Source organism: Sus scrofa, chromosome 5 (assembly GCF_000003025.6).
Source record: "Sus scrofa isolate TJ Tabasco breed Duroc chromosome 5, Sscrofa11.1, whole genome shotgun sequence".
NCBI classification, from domain to species: Eukaryota; Metazoa; Chordata; class Mammalia; order Artiodactyla; family Suidae; genus Sus; species Sus scrofa.
The window spans coordinates 18,402,568-18,419,032 of NC_010447.5; the positions used below are offsets into that span (position 1 = coordinate 18,402,568).

Sequence of the window (16,465 nt, forward strand, 5' to 3'; positions counted from 1 at the left end):
ACGGGAGCAGCCCAAGAAATGGCAAAAAGACAAAAAAAGAAAAAAGAAAACATATGGTGAAACACAGCCGTAAAGGAGCATGATAGATGCACTTTCTCTCCGACCAGAAAACAATACTGTGTAGAGGTAACTATAAGAATTTTTAGAAAAGTAACAGCTTTATTGAGATATGATTCACACACCACAGAGATCACCCTTTTAAAGTGTACAATTCAGGAGTTCCCGTTGTGGCGCAGTGGAAACAAATCCGACTAGGAACCATGAGGTTGTAGGCTCAATCCCCGGCCTTGAACAGTGGGTTAAGGATCTGGCCTTGCCAAGAGCTGTGGTGTAGGTAGCAGACATGGCCTGGATGTGATGTTGCTGCGGCTGGCAGCTGTAGCTCTGATTTGACCCCTAGCCCAGGAACCTCCATATGCTGCAGGTGTGGCCATAAAAAGCAATAAATAAATAAATAAAGTGTACAATTCAGTGGTTTTTAGTATAGTCACAAAGTTGTACACCAATCACACTATTTAATTTCAGAACACTTTCATCATCCCAAAAAGAAACCCCGTATCTATTATCAGTCACTCCCCATGGTTTTTTTGTTTGTTTGTTTGTTTGTTTTGCCACTTCTGCAGCATGAGGAAGTTCCCAGGCCAGGGATCGATCCCGAGCCACAGCAGTGACAAATGCCAAATCCTTAACAGGTCAAGTATTTAAAAAAAACCAAAAACCTGGAAAAGATGGGAAAAGTCTTCAAAATAGTAACTGTGGTTATTTCTGGGTATTGGAATTACAGACGGTTTTCATTTTCTTAAACACTTCCATATTTTTATAATTTTATATGATAACGCCATTGACTTGTGTAATTAAAATAAGCTTATTTATGGAGTTCCCGTCGTGGCGCAGTGGTTAACGAATCCGACTAGGAACCGTGAGGTTGCGGGTTCGATCCCTGCCCTTGCTCAGTGGGTTAGGGATCCGGCGTTGCCGTGAGCTGTGGTGTAGGTTGCAGATGCGGCCCGGATCCCATGTTGCTGTGGCTCTGGCATAGGCCAGCAGCTACAGCTCTGACTGGACCCCTAGCCTGGGAACCTCCACATGCCGTAGGAGCAGCCCAAGAAATGGCAAAAAGACAAAAAAAAAATAAAAAATAAAAAATAAATAAGGTTATTTGTAAGCAACATAAAAGATTAAGGAGGAATGAAGGGGCAAGAAGAATTCCAAAATATACAAATCGCCAAGGAATGACCCTATTCCATCATGTGGGTTCCCAACACCTCACTCCCCTCCCATCTAAAAGGTCCACCAGGTGACAGATGTAGCCACATACTGCTCATTTCTGTTATGCTCTGGCTCTCAGGGAGAGGAACGGGTTCAGCTAGTTTGGCAGACATTGACTCAGTATCTGTTGCCTGGCACCACCCCAGCTGCTGTGTCTGCCTAGTGCACTCCAGCTAGGAGGGAGGCTTGTAAAATAAAGGCACGATCACCAAGGAAAGGGAAGGCTGGTTAACAGCGCAGTTCAATTGGCCCAGGGCAGCCTTCAAAGAGAAGCTCCCCTCAAGGCGATAGAGAGCTGGTGCAGGAAAAGACTAATCAGTAATCACTGCAATGCTATTTGAATAAGATGGGGTGGGCCTGAAGGGAGAGTTCGCCCAGGAAGTTGGGGAAGGTCAGGAGGGAGGAGGCCCCCCTCAGGGCAAGGAGATTAGGGCAGCTGCTGCTGCTGCTGCTGCTGCTGCTGCTGCTTTTTTTTTTGCTTTTTAGGGCTGCACCTGTGGCAGACGGAAGTTCCCAGGCTAGGGGTCGAATCAGAGCTACAGCTGCAGGCCCTACACCACAGCCACAGCAATGCTGGATCCTTAACCCACTGAGCAAGGCCAGGAATCGAACTCACATCCTCATGGATCCTAGTCAGGTTTGTTACCACTGAGCCAGGACAGGAACTCCAGGGCAGTTGCTTCTTAAAGCACTTTCAGCCAGGCTTATTGTTAGAAAGAGGAAACGCTGACCTCCATGCCTTCTGTCTGTTAACAAACCCCACTGACTCAACCCCCTCATTAATAGGCGCCCCACTTCACGTGTTTTCTCCCCTTCTAGATGTAAATTCCTGGGGAGAGAGGACTAAGTCTTACCCTTCTTTAAGTAAAGCACCAAGTTCAAAATAGGCATGCAAAGAAAGAAAAAGGGAGTTCCCAACATTGCTCAGTGGTTAACGAATCCGACTAGGAACCATGAGGCTGTGGGTTCGATCCCTGGCCTTGCTCAGTGGGTTAAGAATCCGGCGTTACCATGAGCTGTGGTGTAGGTCGCAGACGCAGCTCGGATCCCGCGTTGCTGTGGCTCTGGTGCAGGTAGGTGGCTACAGCTCCGATTAGACCCCTAGCCTGGGAATCTCTATATGCCACAGGATCGGCCCTAGAAAAGGCAAAAAGACAAAAAAAACAAAAAGTTAGTTTTTATCTCTTCCACTCTCCTCTCCCTTCCCCCAAGATCTTGCACGAAGGCACTCAAAAACATTTGGTGAATAAACTATTTCCAGGTACTGAAAAATGATGCTGCATTCCACTTACATTTGATTTGCATAAACCACAAATCTGTATTAATGATAACTTAGAGGTACAAGGGAATTTTTTTCCTTCTTAAAGCCTTTTCTCATCTATAATCTCATTCAATCCTCACAGTCGAGCTAGAAACTAGACTGAAAAGGTATTTATTTATTCACCTTCATTTTCAAGGACTCTTGGGCCAGAAAGACTGAAATTAATTTGCCCAAAATTACAAAGGTCACCCAAGAGCAAGCCTAGACGGCTGATTTTCTGACATCTATAGGCTAGTACCTCCCCTACCGCATTATTGGTCTGGCATTTCTCACTACCTCTCACCACACACAAAAATAAACTGCAGCTGAGATAAAGACAAACTGAAAATATACCACTATAAGAATACCAGAAGGAAATACAGCAATATACAAAACCCCCAAAACTCGGGCAAATGTGACTACACAAAACTTTCAAAATTCTGTGTAAAAAAAGACACCATTAAAGTGGTTACAGATAACCCAGGGCTTTGTTCCCTCTTCATTATTTTACCTACTCGTTGTTTCCCAAAAATAGATTTTGCTCTCTTTGCAACTATTTATTTCCAGGTAAATTTAAAAATCAGGTTAAGTTCCATGCAAAGTCCTGACTTAATAAGAATTTAACTTTACAGTAAAAACTTATGTCTACAATATTGGCTTCTTACGCAGACACAGTAAAACTCTCTTTCTAATCAAGTCCTTTTTTTGTCTTTCACTAAAATAATCTGATTTCCTTAATGCATGATTTGCAACTTCCTATTAAGTTTATATCTAGAAATGCAGGGTTTTTTTTGGCTGCACCCACAGCATGCGGAAGTTCCGAGGCCAGGGACTGAACCTGAGCCACAGCAGTGGCAATGCCAAATCCTTAAATGCCAAGCCACTAGGGAACTCCAAGAAATGTAATATTTCGTATTGCAAGTGAGGTCACTTATTCTATGACATCTTTATGGTTGGTTATTGTTCTAATGTTTTACTTATATAATTTCTGTTTGTTACTCATACATCTGGCAGGTGGATATCTCATGTGAATATAATATGAAAATAATAATGACTTTTGGCCAGGTGTGCTAACAGAATATTAGTTCTAACTGTAAACATTCTTGTCTTGTTCCTATTTTCATAAGCATGTTTCAAACATTTTCCCATAAAGCATAATTTTCACCCTAAAAATAGCTGAAAAATAAATGGAGAACTAAGAGAAAATATTTTACAAGCATATGACAAATGAAAAGTTAATACAGGGAGTTCCCATTTTGGCTCAGTGGGTAATGAACCCAACTAGTATTCATGAGGATCTAGGTGCAACCCACGGCCTTGCTCAGTGGGTTAAAGATCCAGCTTTGCCATAAGCTCTGGTGTAGGTCACAGACGCAGTTCAGATCTGATGTTGCTGTGGCTGTGGCGTAGGCCTGCAGGTACAGCTCTGATTCAACCTCTAGCCTGGGCACTTCCATATGGTGCAGGTTCGGCCCCTTAGAAAAAAAAAGTTAATACAACATAGACATTTCTACAAATTAACATGAAAGAGACAAATGATCTACTTTTTCCCTTAACAGGCAAAAGATGCAAATAGGTAGTTTACGAAAACAATTAAAATAGTCAAAATGCAACAAGAGGAGTTCCTGCTGTGGTGCAGTGGAAATGATCCGACTAGTATCCATGAGGATTTGGACTGAATCCCCGGCCTTGCTCAGTGGGTCAGAGATCCAGCACTGCTGTGAGCTGTAGTGTAGGTGGGCAGATGGGGCTCGGATCTGGGATCTGGTGTTGCTGTGGCTGAGGTATAGGCCAGCAGCTATAGCTCCGATTTGACCCCTAGCCTGGGAACTTCCATATATGCATCAGGTGCAGCCCTAAAAAGCAAAAAAAAAAAAAAAAGCAACAACAAATGCTCAACTTCACTATTAATGACATGCAAATTAAAACAATAAAATTACTGTTTATTACTCAATGAATTTATTACATTTATAGTTGTACAATGATCATCACAATCCAATTTAAATTACTATTTTTCACCTATCAAATTGGCAATGTTCAAGTTCCCATCATGGCTCAGTGGTTAAGGAATCTGACTAGAATCCATGAGGTTGCGGGTTCGATCCCTGGCCTCCATCAGTGGCTTAAGGACCCGACATTCCCCTGAGCTGTGGTGTAGGTCGAAGACGAGGCTTGGATCCCGAGTTGCTTTGGCTCTGGTCAGCAGCTGTAGCTCCGATTAGACCCCTAGCCCGGGAACCTTCACATGCAGCGGGTGCAGCCCTAGAAAAGAACAAAAAAAAAAAAAAAAAAAAAAAATTGGCAGTGTATTAAAAAATTCATAGCTTGCAGTATCACCAAGGTTGTAGGAAATGGGGACATTCACAAGTGGCTCTGAATGTTACAAACTTTTGAAATTCAATTTCACAGACTCTATTAAAATTTAAAATGCACCTATCCCATCTACATGTCTATCTATAAATACAAAAGGATAATTATATAAGGATGTTCATTATGGCATTGTTCATTAAAAAACTGGAACTATGCTAAATGTTCATTAGGGTGGGTCTAGACAAATGTGAGTGCTATGCAACAATTTTTAAAATGTGAAATGACTTAGAAGATGTCTAAAATACACTTGTGAGGTGCACTGTAGGTGCTCAAAAATATGTTCTGCATGAAAAAAAAGGTTTTTGGAACTCACAAAAAAGCCTGTAGGTATACACACCAAACTGATAAAAGTGACTACCTTCAGGAGCATGGAATAGTAGATGAGGGAACTAAACATTTTCTGCCTCTTATTCTTTTGTGTTATGTGGATTTATTAAAATAAGCATGAGCTAAACTTTTAATTATTTATTCCTGGTGATCTCCTGTTAGTTTTGACTGTTCTATGACAATCTTAAGAGCACAAAGATTTGCTGACAATTGCTCCAAAAATGGGAGTGTTCAGGGAAATAAAATCTGTATACCAAAAGTGGCTGAGAATTCTTGTCTTCTTTCATAATTTTTTTTTCTTTTGGTATCTCCTTTAATTCTCCTAAACTCACAACCTTACAGCACTACAGAAGCTGGGACCTAAACGGAATTAACATTTCCTTCCATCAAGTGCACTAATGCATTATCCATCTTTGGCAGAATCCCTTCCTAATAGCTAAAGTTGGAAACAGAATTTTTTGTCTTTTTAGGGCTGCACTTGCAGCATATGGAGGTTCGCAGGCTAGGGGTCCAATCCGAGCTGTAGCCACTGGCCTACACCACAGCCACGCCAGATCCGAGCCGCATCTGGGACCTACAGACCTACACCACAGCTCAAAGCAACACCGGATCCTCAGCCTGCAGAGCAAGGCCAGGGATCGAACCCGCAACCTCCTGGTTCCTAGTCAGTTTGTTTCTGCTGTGCCACGACGGGAACTCCCGCAAACAGAATTTAAAGAAAGGCTCAAGAAGAGTTCCAGTTGTGGCTCAGCAATAACGAACCCTACTAGTGTCCATGAGGATGTGGGTTTGATTCCTGGCCTCCCTGAGTAGGTTCCCTACTGTGGCTGTGGCTTAGGCTGGCAGCTATGACTCTGATTAGACCCCTTGCCTGGGAACTTCCATGTACCGCAGGTGCAGCCCTAAAAAACAAAAAAGAAAGGCTCAGGTTCCCATGCTCCTAACGTAGCTGGGCCCAAGGGCCACCCTGCATCGCCAAGTCTCCAACAAAGACTACAGTCTACTTCCTACTGAGGGGTAGTTCTATGGCTTTTTCCAGGCAAGAAGGCCAATGTTAGAGGCTGGACCGTTTGGAATAAAGGTGGAAGCGGTATAAAGAAACCAGATTGACTTCGGGCGCTCGGATCATACTAGGGCATCCCTTCTCAGATTGGGGTTGAGAGTACTCAACAAAAACGTGCAAAAAAAGTTAACTCCCCTCTCTGCTGACGAGGCGGCCCTCAGAATATGCAGACCTGGGCCTGATGGAAGGCTCAGGGAAAGATGACCTGGACCAAGTTACGCGAAAAGACCTGGCACGAACTATTCTGGCTCTATTTGTGGTTCCAGGCTTAGACGCGATAGGGAGAATAACTGCGAGGAAGGGAGAGTGATGACGCTTCTTCCAGAAGTCTTAACCAGCTCATCCAGCAACACCCCTCAGGGAACACTCAGCGAACCAACATTTCACGGCCCTCGCGCCTGCCCTCAATCAAGATGGCCGCCGCGGCGCGCCCACACAACGGCGCACGCGCCGTACCTCTGCTCCGCCTTCTTCCCGTCCTTCTGAGCGCCGGTACCGCCCACTCACCAGCTGCACTCCCTCCGTGCGCCCTCAGCTTCACCCCCTTTTCTGGGTGCCCCCGCCCGTCCAGACTCCCGAGGCGGAAGTGGATAGTGCTGCTCAGCGGAGAGGCCGAGGGGGGGAGGGGGAAGTGCTTCCGGGGAAACGGGCCCCGGGTTGGTGTTTGTAAACTTGCCTCGGTCCCGGCGGGGACAGCGGTGGCCACGGGGTTGGCACGGCGTGCTGGGGCCTGGAGGAGGCGCCGCGCGGCTGGGGAGACAGTGGAAGGCCGCGCCTGGCAGGTAAGAGCACGCCCCGGGGAGCGCAACGTCGTCCGGGTAGACGGCAGCGCTTCAGCAGCTCGCAGGCCGTGGGGCGCCGCGCGGGAAGGGGGAGGGGAAGGGAGGAGGGGCGCGTGGCGAAGGGAGGGGGCTCACGGGGAGAGCTAGGACCGCGCGCGCTCCGCGGTCCGGCCGCGTCCCCGGTCGGGCAGTGGGGGCTTGCTCGGAAGGGACGCGGGCGCGAGCACGCACCTTGCGCGCTCCTCGGCTGTCTTCTTCGGGTGCGTGCGGCGGGCGCAGCGGCTGGCTGGCTGGCTGGCTGGCTGGCGGGAGGGAGGGAGGGAAGGTGGGTGGGAACGCTCAGCGCTGGGCTTCGCCTCCTTGCTTTCCACCTCCGCAGCGAGTTTACGTACCTTGGGGGGGGACTCGGAGAACACGCACGTGTGGGCCTGCCCTGGCGCGAACTGCCGTTCCGGTTTCTGCCTGCTTGCCAAGGGCCCAGCCATAGGCCTTGAGCTTTTCTCTACCCTACTTCTGATCGCCTTAATAGAGTGCGAGCTTCGCGGGCCGGCCCACTGGACACAAAAGCCCCAAAGGGCCGCCGCCCCCTTCTTCCCGTCCAAAAATGACAAATCCAAGCAGTTGGCCGGGTGCAGTTCCTTCACCAGAGGCCCCAGTTACATTTGCTCCTGTTGGCTATCCGGAGACCAGTTTCTTATGACCCAGAAAGAAAAACTGCTTGACTGATGTCTTCCTTTTTTTGAGTTGCACAAAGAGCGCCTGGCAAAAGTTCAGCCCACGACTGGTGGTATGGGCCCGTGGATGTTGCACCTAACAGCCCTATCTCCCTTTTCGGTTTTAGGTTTGTGAAACAGATGTGAATTTCATCCAGGGAATTCAGCTGGAAAACCAAGACTGGCAGACTCTTTTTCTTCAGACAATAGGCAGGAACCAGGCAGAGACCAGGGATTCTTGGAACATCTATCTTCCCTTTGGAGGACACTAAATTCTATGTGAAGACAAAGGCAGTTCAATATGGCAGCAGGACTGAAGGGACACGAAGGAGTTGTTACAGGGATTTGGTGACAGTTCTTCAAACAACAGTGTCTTAAAGAAAGGTGGATCAAGAAGCTCCTGAACTTTTGTGTTGCATTAAGTGAGAAATCAGCATGGCTCAGGTAAAAAGCTCTAGAGTCCTCCTCCTTCAAGATCTCTGGGAAGCGTGTTTGCAGTTTCACTCTTGAATGCTGCCTTAGTCAACATATTGACCAACACAGTGAGCCAAGCTCTGTATTAAGCACCAGGGGGAGATCTAGAGGAAGGAAAGGAGACAGGCCACAGCCCCTGCCTTCAGGGAGCTTCCAGTCAAATGAAGGAGGTAGGCTATACTGCATCACAGGCCCTGATGGGACATTTGCAAAGCAGCATGTACTCAGTGTACACTTGGTGCATTAACTGCTGAGGGGCGTGAGGGAGTGAACAGTCTGGTGAAAGCTTCATTTGTCTTTATCAACAGGAGTTTATTGAGCTCCCTTTTTATGCAAGGCATTGTACTGGGGAGACAAAGATGAATAAAACTGTCCCTGTCCCCAGCAAGCTTCCAGGCTAGTTGGGTTGGGGGTGGGGGGAGATGAAGACATAGTCTGTCATTTGTCTTTATATTCCCAACACCTTGCGAAGTGGCTGGCTGGTAGTACAGGCTCAATGAGTCTGTTGATTGAAGGAATGTGCAGTCATAGAGGTAGGGAATGTGCATTGCAGAGGAGGGAATGATCTTTCTGCCTCGATGAAAAAACAGTTGAAGCTTGAAGGATGCATAGGATTTTGCTAAATAAACAACCAGAACAGGGTATTCAGACAAGGAGAACTGCATGGGCAAAGCTTAGAGGCATGGGCACACGTGGTAAGGTTGGGAGTATTGTAGATGGTTTGCCAGTTAAGGAGGAAAGCATTTAAATGGGGGCTCGTTAGGGGAATATGGGAATGTTAGGGTGAGGGAGGTGTTTCCTGGAGAAGGAAGCGGAGTGTGCCTTGAGGGCCTTTTATGCCTTACTGAGAATTAGACTTTATTCTATAGGGAAAGGGAACGCTCTGAAGAATGTTAGGCAGCAGAGTGATATCAGATCGGTGTGTTTGTATTTGGAAGGTAATTGTCACTGTGAGGATACAGGATGGATTGGAGAGAAAGGATGACTTGATAGTTCATTGTTGTCATCTGAGTAGAAAAGCTATATGCAGGCATTCCCAGAGCTTGTCCCAGCTTCCTTCCAGGGACCCTTCCCTACCAATCTCACCGGGATGGCAGCCTGATTACGGTTTAATTGGCTTTTTTCCAGCTGCACGCATAGCTTCCTCCTTTCCATGCCGAGTAGGAGCCCTTCGGTTTCTTCTTCCTTTGTTTGCAACCCACTCCACAGTATTGTGTTCACTTTTGCTCTGACTGAACAAATTGCTAACTTTGTACAGGGCACTGCTGAGCATTTTATATCTTGGCTTAACTGTCATCAGCCCTGTGAGGTTGAATACCATGATAAATATTTTGCATTTAGGGCAACTGAGACTTAAAGAGGTGGGGTCACTTGCCCAGCATTGTACAATTATCAACAGAATTTTTTTTACTTCTGGACCTTTCAGTCCAAAGCCCTTGGGGGGAGGGGGGCATCCCAGGATATACGGATTACGTGAAAGGAATTTCTGTATAAATTGCTTGTGGAAGTTGGCTGACCAAGTCTTTCTTAAAGACGTTTCTCCAGTACAAAGCGCAGGTGTCTAGTGCTGGCGAAATAAAGTCAGTTTGAAGAATATAGCAGTGAAAAGGGAGACTCTTCCCAAATATCCCTTTCTTAGGTAATCTTTAAACTTTATGTAGAGCAGAGAATGTGAAAAAATACGGAGATGCACATATATAAATGGCCTAGGGGGGAGTGGAGGGGCACAAGAGAAATTGTATATTCAACCCCAGAATCTTCCCCGGTGGTTTAATTTTTTTATCTTTTATAACAACACTTAGGGAATTTAAAATCTAAGGGGAGAAATGATCCAATTTTACTGATAAACATGTTCGTGGGACCTGATGGGATCGTTTTGGGCACCAGTGAGGTGTGCCCGTTAGAAGTAGACTCTGTGAGGCTGAATGCCACTGAGAGAGGAAGAAGGAAGTTCGTCTAGAAATGTCCCACTTTGGTGGCTCAAGAGGATGGAACCACATGCCCACATAGAGGCTTAGGACTACTTCAGAGGGATATGTAGACCCGCTCTTCTCAGCACAGTGCTAATGACAGAATTGTCCAGAACATTTGATTATTTACTTGGTCTGTATCTAAATGCTGACAGATGACAAAATGAGTGACTAGTTCCTGGTGAGATGAGGACTCTGGAAGGAAGCGGGGTTTTGTGGTGAGGAGGGACACTCCCTAGAGAGGAGCAGCGTGGCAGTAGCCAGGGGTGAAAGGTAGTGCTCCAGAGGGTGGCAGCCTGTCTTTGCCTGCCCCGCCAGGTGACCTGACACCTCATCTCCTTTCAACTTAGGCAAGTCTCCTGGCTTGTGAAGGCCTAGCAGGTGTGAGTTTGGTTCCCACTGCAGCCAGCAAGAAGATGATGCTGAGCCAGATTGCCAGCAAGCAGGCCGAGAATGGAGAGCGGGCGGGTAGCCCTGATGTGCTGAGGTGCTCGAGTCAGGTACATACAGCACTTGAGTCCATTGCGGCACCTGGGGGTCGGGTGGCCCGAGCTCTCTGCCAGGAGATGCCAAGTTTGGCTTCCTCAGTGCTTCTGTTTAGGGAAATGGGGAAAGGGGGTCCAGCTGGGGAGTGAGTGAATGGGGGTATTTGAGAGGAGACAGAAAAGGAAGGTCTTTTCTGTTCTGCAGCCCCTCGAAGCCAGAGGCCTTGGAGAGGAAATGGAGGAGTACTTTCCCTAAACCTTTGGGGCAGGTGGTTTGCTCTCATTTATAAGTTGTTTCAAAGCTGCTTTTGGCCTCTCCTGAGACGGACCGTGAATTTAGATTTGATTTGTGTTCAAAGGGCCACCGAAAAGAGAGTGATAAGTCCCGGAGCCGCAAAGACGATGACAGCTTGACTGAGGCCTCTCATTCAAAAAAGACTGTTAAAAAGGCAGGTAATGGGGTAACCCCCAAACCGTAGGAAGTCCTCCTCTTTCCTCCCTCTCTGTCTCAAACCGTAGCTCCCCCTAGATGCGTGGCGCACTCATGGCCGTGAGTGTGTCCCCCTGATTCCATCCAGAGACCTCTGTGGTAGTTGATCTCTGCCCTCTGTGGAACATCCTTGGTGAGGGAAGGAGAGTCAGGGGAGCATGAGATCGTGAGGCAAAGGGCAGGCAGACTCCTGCTCAAGTCACTTCCGCATGTTGGGATTGACGAGGCAGACGGCTTACCCACTGCACCTCCCTCCTCAGAGGGCTGTGGGAGATGACAGTATCAGGTTACTTTGTCCAGCAGTTGGAAATAGATCCACAGGAGAATGGGGGCAGGAAGGGGGCAGAGGGGTGGCCTCATGACATGCCTGACTCTTGCCTCCAGGTGGTGGTAGTGGAGCAAAATGGTTCTTTTCAAGTAAAGATTCCCAAAAATTTTGTTTGTGAACACTGCTTTGGAGCCTTTCGGAGCAGTTACCACCTCAAGAGGCACATCCTTATTCATACTGGTAAGTCTTTTGCTCCCATTCAAAGGTGCAGAAGAGTCTATAGTTTGTATTATCTTTGTGTGTAGCTCTTATTGGGTTTATTTTAAGGGCAAGTATTTGAAATAGTGGAAGAAGGTGGGTGAATGAGACAGAGAGATTGTATGTATCTAGGGTCACTGAGACCAGCAGTTCTGGGGACCCTTTTCCCATTACATGTCTTCACGCTGCCAAAAGTTAAAAATTTCTGGAGAAACACCTGGAACGAGGTCCTTGCCGTGTATACCTCCCACTGTTAGCTTCTCTCTCCACCTGGGCCAGGTGAGAAGCCCTTCGAGTGTGATATATGTGATATGCGCTTCATCCAGAAGTACCACCTGGAGCGTCACAAGCGTGTACACAGTGGGGAGAAGCCCTACCAGTGTGAACGGTGTCACCAGGTAAGCTCACGTGTCATCCACTCACAGCCAGACACAGACTTTCTTCCCTGAGAACTAGGCCCGCCCCTACTCCCTGCCTGGCTTGCAAGGGGCCACCAAGCATTCCCAGCCAGGATGGAGTCAGTACCTGGGGTGAGGAAACTCCCTCTGGCCTTATGCCGCTTGTCATGGAGATGGGCCATTAGAATGATTGTAATAATAGCATTTCTTCCGAGTACTTACTCTGTGCCAGGCACGTTGAGAGCGTATTTGACCTTGTTTTGTTTAACCTTCACATTAACTCCATGAGATAGCTGTGTTGCCTTATTTCACCCATGGGGAAATCAAGATTCAGAGACGTTGAGTTTCCCAAGGACACAGGAGATCGGGGGCAGAGTCAGATTCAGTCGAACTTTAGAGCAGGTGCACTTTGGAGGAAGAGATATCATCTCTGCCCTTGGGGGTCAGTATCTGATCTGTTTAGAATGTAAGAGCCAGGACCAAAACAAGACAAGAACAAGAGATGAGAAATGATAACAACCGACACTTCCTGGACTTTGCTGGGTCTCAAGCTTTGCTCCATATGCTCTCATGTGGAATCTGCAGACACTAGAATGGAAGCTCCGTGAGTCAGAGGCTTTGTCCCTCTGGTTCTCCTCTCTTGTCCTCAGCCCTAAGAACTGTACTTGCCTTGAGTTAGAGACTCAACAAACACGTGATGGGAATGAAGCCACTCCGGGAGTAGGTACCTTTAGCCCCGTTTTACACAGCTGTCAGATAACTTGCCCAAGGTCGCACAGCTACTAAGCACTAGAGGGAGAATTCAGACTTCAGAGCTTGCGTTCTTCACTCCCGCGCACTTTGCAGTCTGTATGCGCTGGGGCGTGTGGAGTGGTGCGTGTATCTCTCCTGTGTGAGGAAGACAGCTCTAGCCGATAGGTAACTGAGTTTCTCTTCTCGGCACTTAACCCTCCCTTTCTTCGCAGTGTTTTTCTCGGACAGATCGATTACTCAGACACAAACGGATGTGCCAAGGGTGCCAGTCCAAGACTTCCGATGGGCAGTTTTCTCTATAAGCGCAAGGGGCCCCAGGTGGTGGGAGTGATCAGCAGAATCTACCGAAGAGCGCACCCCCTCTGGTCTGATGGTCCCACCACCACCCCATCTGTACCTGTTCCCCTCCTGGAGGAGTGGACCCAGGAGACCGGAAGAGTGCATCAGGGGACAGCAGGCCCCAGAGCGTCAGCTCTGTAAATAGTCTGAGACTATGAGTATCTCGGGGAAGTTCCTACAGCATTCCCGGGTAGGGAAGCTAGTCCCTGGACCCTTGGCTGAGGTCATAGGTGGGGATTCAAGGTACAGGACCAAGACTGAAGTGTGGCTCCCGCAACCTTGGACCCCAGCTGGCAGCTGAAATGGAAAAGACTGGGGAGAGGGATTTGTTTGTTCTGTTCTTGTTTTTGTTTATCCAAAAGCAATTTCAGCAGGTGCACTGTGGAAACAGGTAGTATGGAGGTATAGAGTCCTGGTCAAAGCAGGGACTGGCTGCTCCAGCCCTCCCCCGAAATTGAGTTTTTAGTTGCAGTTGATCCTCAATGTTCCATAGCCCTGGACCTCACCTCCTGTTTGAAGGAGAATAGGAGCAGGGATGGCAGCTGAGCTTCCTTTGGCCTCTGTGTACACTGTAGGGACAAAAGAAAGAACAGTGGGAGGAGCAGAGAAGGACTGGATCCAAAAAGAGTGGACAGGTACCTCTCGTTTCCTTCGGGGAAGAGCGAGAGTTGCAGCTACGGTGTTGTACCGGCCCACGCCACACTGGTACCTAGGGGGTCAGCTCAAGTGCCTTCTGGAGGAAACTTGGGTGAGAGCGGCCCGTGAAACCCCTTTCCTTTCTCTCTTTGGGCAGCTGGTCTTGGGGATAGTTTTTGGCTACCTCGCTGATGTGGACTCCTAAGCCAGACAGAGGTGTTGAGCAGGGGGTCGTGGCCGTCAGAGTGGGTTCTGTCCTTGTGTCCCCTTAGGAACCACCCAGGCTGGTCCCAAGCTGGGTAACAGCTGTTGATGCAGCAAAGGAAGTTGGTGTCCCCTGACGTGGCTGTTGAGTCATGTGAGCTGTTCTCCTGCCCAAGTCCCGTCACTGTATCTGGGTAGAGCAGATAGGGGTCTGGCCTTTGGTCCCAAAGAGCAAGATCTTGGCTTCCTCCTTGATGGCCATCCCTACCTGACAAAGAATTGCGGGGGGGTGGGGGCGCTGCAGAGAAAAAACTGAGGAAGAGACCTAACATAGGTGTGATTCTTAAGTCTGTTCTCTGCTCCTCTCTGCTCCCAGCGCCACCACCCGATATCCACCACCCCCCCCAGAAAGTGATCAGTGTGTGTGTGTGTGTGTAGTATGTGAGTGTTGATGTTTGTATGCTTGGAGGTGGCATATTATTGAGCCAAACCCTTCTCCAGCCCTCAACTCAGGGGAGGATGAGCATGAAACAGCCTCTCCTCAGCCCCCTCAGCCTGAAGGGTGCTTGAGGTCCCAGCAGGAGCTGAAGAGCTCAATTCAGGGGACTGGAGGGCTTTGTTTTGGAGGTGTTGTGTTGTGTTTTGTTTTTTTAATTCAACAGACTGCTGGTTAGGATGTTTCTGACCCAAACCAGGGCTTGTGAATATGAATTTTCTAAAGTGAAATAAAAACCCTCTTTCCTCCTGCTTAGGAAAGGATCCTGTGGGAGGTTCTGGGGTTTGGTGGACCCCCCAGGTTGTGACCTGCCCTGACCTACTGGGCTGGGGGGTAGTTATGGAGTAATCATGGAAACTCGGTGAACCTGACCAAGCTGTCAGTGGGGATCTGAGCTAGCATTCTCCAGGAGGTGTGGTTTCATTTCCCAGAAAGTGGAGGGAATGGCAGCAGCAAACTCCCAGCTGTTGCCTGTTCTGGAGGAAATAACAGGTTCGGGGGTGGTCTCCATACCTCTGAGGTGCGAGGATTTTGGGGGGAAGAAAGAAAGGAGGCCTGGCACCTTAGCCGTCTTCCCTGACAGCATCCAAGATCCTGTTGGGGAGACGCTGGATGTCTTTGCCGCCTGTGCTCCTCTAATTTTATGCTGGCACTCCAGAAACTAGACCACAAGTCCTTGAACCTGCCCGTGGTCCCTGCAAGTGGGGCGTCTTTCTGCATGTGAGCCAGCCCCTTCCCTGTTAGAGGGTTCTACTGGGGGCTGGGATTGGTCTAGGATACCTTTAGAAAAACTGTCCTTTCACGAGTGCTTTGGAAAATGGGAAGCTTCCCTCCCTGCCACCTGTGGCTAACCTGTCTAGAGTTGAGATGGGTTTGGGGGAATGCGTGGAGAATCACGTGAGTGCTCTGTGCCCCTGCGTGTGCGAATATGTGCTTAGGTCAAAATGTGCTCTGGCCCCCTACAGGCCTCTGCTTCCTGCCTGGGTGGACAGGAGAGAGAGAACTTCAAAGCATATGTGCAAAGAGCCATACCAGAACCACCCCTGCCAAGGACTGGGTGCGGGGAAACTCAGGAGCAGGTGGTTAGCTCAGTTGTCCAGGTGCTGATGTTCTGGGGTCATGACTATGCGAGGAGAGAGGAGCAGAGAGGCAAAAGGAGTGACTTAGTGCCCAGGGGGCTTAGGAGTCCCACTTAACACCCCAGGGAAATCGCAGACTGAGACCGCTGCGAAGGCTCCTGGGTCCAATGTCCCACCCCTCCTCTGCTGGGGCAGGGGTGGGGGGTTCTAGCACTGGAAAGAAGCCTCAGGTGTGTCCGGAGTGGAGGGAAAGGGAAACAGGGCCGGCTCTCGGAGATGGGATGTGGGATTCAGGGACCTGGGAAAAAGTAGCGCCAGTTCCTGGGTGGGCTGCTGTACCAGGCCCCACCAGCCCTGCCCTTCCCAGCACCCCCAGTCTTTTCCGTCCGCCCCCCCCCAACAGCCTCTTGTTGTCACTTAGCTACTGATTGTGCCCCATGGCTTGATTTTGGAGGGTTAAATGAGGTGTGGTGTGGAGTCCCCCACAACTTTTAACCCTCTCCCCAGATGTTCTTTGCCTCTGTGTGGCCCTGGGGCTTTTATCTTAACAATCCCTCCTACCCTTCTTCTCTTTTTTTTTAATATACTTATTTTGCTATTGGGGGAGGGGAATATTAAATGAACAAGATCACTTTTAAATGGTAGTTTTTATAAGATGTTATAAACTTGTATCTTTTTACCATTAAAGTGCAGTGTATGTTCCTTCGTGATATATTTAGGATATTTAAATAAAAAGAAAATGGGGCTTTTGTACATACTATCTCCTCTTTGGGAAGACTACCTTGGGAGAA

The 16,465-nt window shown here is 48.4% G+C and overlaps 2 protein-coding genes across 9 annotated transcripts in view; one reads left to right on the plus strand and one right to left on the minus strand.

Annotated features, from left to right (window-relative positions):
• CSAD (cysteine sulfinic acid decarboxylase) overlaps nucleotides 1-7,879 on the minus strand; it is a 31,107-nt gene extending 23,228 nt beyond the window's left edge. Inside the window, exons 1-3 of one of the 7 annotated variants that reach the window (XM_021091702.1) lie at nucleotides 7,504-7,879; nucleotides 7,343-7,413; nucleotides 7,006-7,079 (exon numbers count right to left, since the gene is read on the minus strand). In XM_021091702.1, the coding sequence (XP_020947361.1) occupies nucleotides 7,006-7,079; nucleotides 7,343-7,413; nucleotides 7,504-7,596 (238 nt within the window). In that variant the 5' untranslated portion in view covers nucleotides 7,597-7,879. Of the gene's footprint in view, nucleotides 1-7,005; nucleotides 7,414-7,503 lie in introns of all 7 variants that reach the window. The other 6 variants (XM_021091700.1, XM_021091703.1, XM_021091705.1 and 3 more) reach the window with 6 other exon arrangements.
• Nucleotides 6,117-16,427, plus strand: ZNF740 (zinc finger protein 740). Of its 2 annotated transcripts, none has more exons than XM_021091710.1 (7): nucleotides 6,117-7,111; nucleotides 7,953-8,468; nucleotides 10,619-10,768; nucleotides 11,113-11,202; nucleotides 11,628-11,751; nucleotides 12,049-12,167; nucleotides 13,133-16,427. In XM_021091710.1, the coding sequence occupies exons 2-7, from the start codon at nucleotides 8,460-8,462 to the stop codon at nucleotides 13,220-13,222; spliced, it is 582 nt and encodes a 193-aa protein (XP_020947369.1). In that variant the 5' UTR covers nucleotides 6,117-7,111; nucleotides 7,953-8,459; the 3' UTR covers nucleotides 13,223-16,427. The 2 variants fall into 2 exon arrangements, with proteins under 2 accessions (XP_020947369.1, XP_020947368.1); XM_021091709.1 differs by having other exon boundaries at nucleotides 6,120-7,111; nucleotides 7,953-8,268.

Coding starts and splice junctions, on each gene's coding strand:
- ZNF740 (XM_021091710.1), top strand. Junction 11,203..11,627: donor CAAAAAAGACTGTTAAAAAG/GCAGGTAATGGG, acceptor TCTTGCCTCCAG/GTGGTGGTAGTGGAGCAAAA. Junction 11,752..12,048: donor GCACATCCTTATTCATACTG/GTAAGTCTTTTG, acceptor CACCTGGGCCAG/GTGAGAAGCCCTTCGAGTGT.